The sequence below is a fragment of the Microtus ochrogaster genome, chromosome 16 (genome assembly GCF_000317375.1).
Source record: "Microtus ochrogaster isolate Prairie Vole_2 chromosome 16, MicOch1.0, whole genome shotgun sequence".
Classification (NCBI taxonomy): domain Eukaryota; kingdom Metazoa; phylum Chordata; class Mammalia; order Rodentia; family Cricetidae; genus Microtus; species Microtus ochrogaster.
This window is the reverse complement of record NC_022018.1, coordinates 57,628,122-57,634,121: the sequence shown is the minus strand read 5'-3', so window position 1 is coordinate 57,634,121 and position 6,000 is coordinate 57,628,122. Positions and strand designations below refer to the sequence as shown.

General features: G+C 40.4%; 1 protein-coding gene across 2 annotated transcripts in view; it reads right to left on the bottom strand.

Annotated features, from left to right (window-relative positions):
• The window catches only part of Smad5 (SMAD family member 5), a 44,753-nt gene that overhangs the window by 16,926 nt on the left and 21,827 nt on the right, over window positions 1-6,000 (bottom strand). For both annotated transcript variants that reach the window (XM_005355273.3, XM_026782986.1), the window contains exon 2: window positions 4,100-4,661. In XM_005355273.3, the coding sequence (XP_005355330.1) occupies window positions 4,100-4,502 (403 nt within the window). In that variant the 5' untranslated portion in view covers window positions 4,503-4,661. The remainder of the gene's footprint in view (window positions 1-4,099; window positions 4,662-6,000) is intronic.

The window sequence follows — 6,000 nt, the reverse complement described above, 5'->3', positions numbered from 1 at the left end:
TTTTTTTTTATTTTCACATAAAATAATATGTGGAGAGAAAGAGACAAGTCTAACATATTTAGTAAGAGACGACAGCATGCAAGGGATTTTGAGCGCTTTCTGTTGTAACTCCTCCACAGACCTTGTTTACACTGGGCACTGCGATGCATCCTATATGCATACTATGATAAACTGTTATTATTGATTCTATGACATTATTTATAAACTTCTCTTATGGTAAATGAAGCAACTGTTTTTGTTGGTGGGGGAGAGAAACAGTCTTGCTGCACAGACTAGCCTCAAACACAGCAATCCTACTGCCTTGGCCTCCTAAGAACTATGACTACTAGCTGAGGTATCTTTCTTATAGTAGTCTAGCCCTTTCTATTTCCCTAATCTATTAAAAATTGGGTTAAGAGGCTGGAGAGATGGCTCAGTAGTTTAATCCTTTAATCCCAGCACTCGGGAGGCAGAGGCAGGCAGATCTCTGTGAGTTCAAGGCCAGCCTGGTCTACAGAGCTAGTTCCAGGACAGGCTCCAAAACCACAGAGAAACCCTGTCTCAAAAAACAAAAAAAAAAAAAAACAAAAAAAAAACAAAAAAAGAGAGAGAGAACCTAGGTTTGATTCCCATCACCCACACGGCAGATTATAACAGTCTCTAACTCCACTTTTTCAGGATCTGATGCTGTCTTCTGGCTTCTTCAGGCACACAAGATGCAGGCAAAATACCCATACATATAAAACCTATTTTTTAAAATTTGGGCACAGTTGGTATGTAGTGTTACTACATATGCACGTCCTATACACTCTCATACATACATATTATACACACACACACAAAATCAATTGAGGAATCAAGTATACTATGCATTTTCCTCCTGAGCAGTGTTTTTTGTTAAAGTTAATGATTTCCTTAATTTTAAGTACACACCACTCACATTTCCAGTATCCTAACCCACTCGTCAGAGCCCGTCAATAGCACCTTTTTCAGATGCTATAAATCAAACAATTATGGACTTGCTGTGTTGTGTTCCTCTGGAGTGTTCAGTCCTTTGCTCTATCTGCCCTAGTTGCTGCTGAGGACTGTTTCTCCGGCTGGGTCCTCTTTCCTGACTTTGCCCTCTTCTTGCTTCCTAAGAACGGAATGGGAAACATGTATGAAATTATTCTCCCTTTCATTCTCTACATACAGAAATCCAGGCCATAATTTCCTTCTGGATTTTGAAGATAAATGATTTATTTTCTTCTAGGATCCAGAATTGCATTAAGAAATGCAATAATTTAGATTTCTAGCTTTTGTTTGTTCTTGTTTTTATGTGCCCTATATTTTCTTTCTGGAAGCTTTCAGAATATCCACATACATGATTAACTAGAACTCTATCAGTAGGTCTTTTTCAGTCCTTTTGCTAATTACTTGGCTCTTGCATTTTCAGTTCGAAGTAGCTGCAACAGTGTTTACTGAAAATTTTCTCCTCCCACTCCCCATATGCTCTGTTTCCAGAATGGATCCCTCTGGAGAAATGATCTTGATTTGAAACTGACTGGGGCTACATAATGTTTAAGCACTTAGATCCACACTGACTCAAAAAATCTCCCCCAAAACACTGTTAGGTTGTTAGTATTAGTACTGTCTCCATCAAAGTGATTTTGTATCCTGCCTGAGGACAGGTAATAACTATATAGTAAAACCATAACTCTAGAAACCAACCTCTCAGCCACCAGATAATACTTTCTAGTCAAAAACATACTGGACCATTTAGGTTGGCCTTACTCTTCCAGGCTCATTATACCTCCCATCTTTTTCTCACGCATTCACTGTGTGCTGTGTAAGTTAAGACTTATAGTTAATAGACTTCAATGCCATGAAAAGTCATGGCTTTCTGTCTACCTCTACAACAAAAGAAGCCCAGAATTAGGAGAGCACTTCTGTTCATGAGTGCTCAAAACTGCTCACTGTCACCATAATCAGCAATACCCTTTTTACTAGCATGTACCAGGAGATGAGGCATCTATTGTCCTTCCTGCTTGCTCAAGGAGGAACACCAATCACTCCTGAATAAGGCTACACCCTCCCAAGACGTGTGGGCGGGGGACCAAGATGAGGTTTCTATAGTCTTTTTCTAGCAACTCAACTATCAAGCTATTTCTGAAGTTATTGTAAAGTATCATAATTGCTCCCGTCCTTTCCACGGAACAATAAAGTGGATTAAAAGAAAGACAATTCTACTGGCCACTGTCGATTACACTTTGACTATGAGAAGGAACAGACAAAATCCTTACATGGATTGCTAGTAAATACCTAGCTGGAGAATTTTTCAATTTTCAGACAATATTCTTCCTTTAAACCTGCCTTGTTCTTTCTGCCTCAGTTCCCTCACACCAAGGCTCTTCTTGGGCTCCATAAGAAACTGAGACCCTTCTCAAATATGAACCGCAGCTCACGGCTGAACTGTAACACAAGTCTCTGATTCCAACCACACAGGCTTGCAGTTCCTCTAGTACGGAAGACAGGCTCTGGGTATTCATGAGCTTGGACAGTCCTCTCTCTCCAGCATGCGACCAAGGACTTGCTTCCAGCCAACAGAATTATGGCAAAGTAATGGGGGTGCAAGGTCACACTGCTAAGAACTCAATGCCCTCTTGTAGGAAAATGCTCTTCCTGGCTCTGAAGAAAACAAAATAACATGCATGCATGCTCTGAGAAACCCTCTGTAGAGAGCAACTGTGACACTGCGAGGGAAGGACAGTGTAGAACACACAAAAAGGTGAACACAGTCTCCAGCCGACAGTCAACCAGAGGCCAGGACCTCCACAGGAACTAAATCTTGTCAGTAGCACAGGAGCCCCTTACCTGTCTGAACTTCCAAAAAAACCAAGCCCTGACAGACACCTTGGTTAGAAATTAAAAAAAGATGCTGTTAAGGGTAGTCACCTGTTAAGAAGGGTAGTTCAGATGCCTGAACCCCAGAAACTGTAAGGTAATAAATGTGTGTTGTGCTTAAACTACCACAGGTATGGTTATTTATTGTTTATCAACAGATAAAGATCCCAACTAGTATCGCAGCTGCTATAGAAAATCTTGAGAAGTTCATACACCAGAAAATTCACAACATGACAATGCTGGGAGGTGGGGCCTAACAGGAAGCGATGAGGTTGTACCTGTGGACGTGGACTCCTTGGTACAGCAACAGGTGACTTGGGCTGGGGGGTAGCCCATGACAGGGCACACGCCTAACATGCGGGAAGACTGGTCCGGATCCCCAGCACCACAGGTTTCCTTACGGACGCTCTAGCTTCACTCGGTCTTCTCTGTCTCACTCACACTTGAGTGCTGCACAGTTGATTATGAGGCCCACACCAGACAGTCTCCTAATCCTGGACTTTCTACCCCCAGGATTTCTATTGTTAATCTTTAACAAAGGCTCATGTAAACTTTTAGCTAATAAACCTAGGTATGTGCAAATCAGAGAGACATGTTGGCTGTGTTTTGGAGTCTTCTCAACAGAGAACTTTTCCAGTCTGGGGTATTCTGCTATAGCATCAATAAAAGGACTAATATATAATTCACTGATTACAAAAAAAAAACAAAAAACAAAAAAATACTGGCCAGTACCTACTAACAACTAGTGAAGGGAACTGTCCTAGGCAATGAAAAATGAGTAACAAGATCCAGGAAGACCTCCTGACTCCTGGAAATAGTCCGCTGAACTCCACATGTGTCATCTTATACGCAAGCACGCAGCACACACACGCACAAGCACACAGTAAATGTAACAATAAAGACTCTTGTAAGATGTAAAGCCAGAAAAACAGTTGCTGCACGACAGCCCAGTTCCCAAACAAACAAGGAGCAGGATCTAGTGTGAACATGGGACATGGGTTTAGCATTCAGAGATGTCAGCCACAGAAAAGAAGCGGGTGTTATTAGAGACAGTGAGTTCTAGCAGCCAATGTTAGCTTAATGTTCAAAAAAGCTAAATTTAAAACCTAGTATTCCTCCTAAGATGAAATCTTTAACGAAGGCTAATGTAATAAGCCTAGTTATATGCAAATTAGTAAGAGCCATGTTGGGTTTTTGGTGGTTTATTCTTAATTCTTCTCAGCGAAGTGAAACTTACCTGGACTTTCCACTCTCTTATAGTGGTATGGATTGATACAGACTTCCTTTTGCTTAGATCCAAAAGGAAATTCACAAATATCCAATGGCTTTAGCTCATGATGACTCTGCAAATCTGGCCAGCGCCAAACACGGCAATATATGACATGGGGTAAGCCTTTTCTGTGAGAAACTTGCAGGCGTCCATCTAAGGACCTGGGGATAGTGACACATTTGCTTGGCTGTCCTGGGCTACTCAAGGCTTTCTCCAACTCCTCCATGGCACCCTTCTTCTTCTTCAGCTTTTTCACTAAAGCATCGACTGCCTTTTCTGCCCATTTTTCTTCCTCATCACCTTGTTTCCAGCCCAACAATCGCTTCACGGCTGGACTAGTGAAAGAAAACAAGCTGGCCATTGACGTCATTTGATATGAATCTTCAGAGACTTTTCTGTAATCAAAGTCAGTAGATATGAGAAGCCAAGATCACAGATGGAAAGTCACATGCAGGTCTCAAGCAGAAGGTCCAAGTGGCAACAAGGAGTGACATTTAACTTTACAGGTGCCATATGCTTCTTTCAAGTCCTGAAAGAGAGGGGAAAAGGAGACTAATTAAATCTAAGAACACTAATTGGCCTAACTGAAAAGTACGTTTGCTGTCATAAATAAAAACAGAAAAGCATCCAAAGCCAGAAAACAAAAATGTCTGTAAACTTCTGTAGCCATTCGCTCCTGTCTCCAGAACACAAGCAGTTGAGCTGCAAAGCAAAGGTCAAAGAAGCCATGGCAGACAGAGACAGGTGCATCTCTTGAGTTCGAGGCCAGCCTGAGCTACATAGTAAGGGTAAGTTTCAGGACAGCCAGGCCCCCACCCCACCCCCAAAAAAATCGTGGATTCACCAAACTGTCAAACACAGCCTAACACATACCACTACCAGGAAAGTGTCAACTATCTATTTTTAGAATGAAGAACACTAAAGAGATTTAGAAAATAAATGTTATTCAACTCCTCAAAATGTCAGTTTGTACTTTATAATGACTATTGGCTTCTATATTTAAGCACATTAGTTAAGGAAGATGCTTTATCAAGAAGCCCTTGGAAATAGCAAGAGAAGTTCTGTGTCATGGTGCTCTGTAGTGACATTTCATTTTATTTTAAGAAAGAAAGAAAGAAAGAAAGAGAGAAAGAAAGAAAGAAAAGGAAAGAAAGAAAATAATATAAGACCAATATCCCTAAACATTACACAAAATTCTCAATAAAATTCTTACAAACCTAATTCAAAAATGCATTAAGAATTCATGTAGTATCATTACAGGAAGCCCAGAAGCATGATTCAATAACATACACAAAGCATTAAGTGTTAAATGTAACACAGCATTCAAACAGACTTAAAGACAAACATCAGTCATCTCAAGAGATGAAGAACAGGCCTCTGACAATGCACTCCAACATAACAAAGACTAGCTGGGGCCGTAGCCGACACTATGAATGTGGACATTTCGAGAGTATTTCCTCTGAAAGTGAGAGTAAGACAAGAAGGCAATCTCTTCACACTCCTCCTCAGTGTTCAATGTCTTAGATAGAGCAGCAAGACAAGAAAAAGGATACAAATAAAAAAATAAAAGAGGACAAGTTGTCCCAATTTCCAGACAACAGTTCCTATACTTAAGAAATTCTAAATGTTCCATCAGAAAAATTCTTGTATCTCTAAATCATCAGTAAAGAGGCAGGACCCAAAGTCAACACGCAAACAGTAGCTAATCTTTGTATCAACGGCAAACTTGCTGAGAAAGAAATCATTCACAATAGCTTTAAAAAAATGACGAATAAATCACTAAAGAGGTGAGTGATCTCTAAAAATACAACTCTAAAGACACTGAAGAAATTGAATACATGGGTATATTCTCAGGATACTGCAAAAAT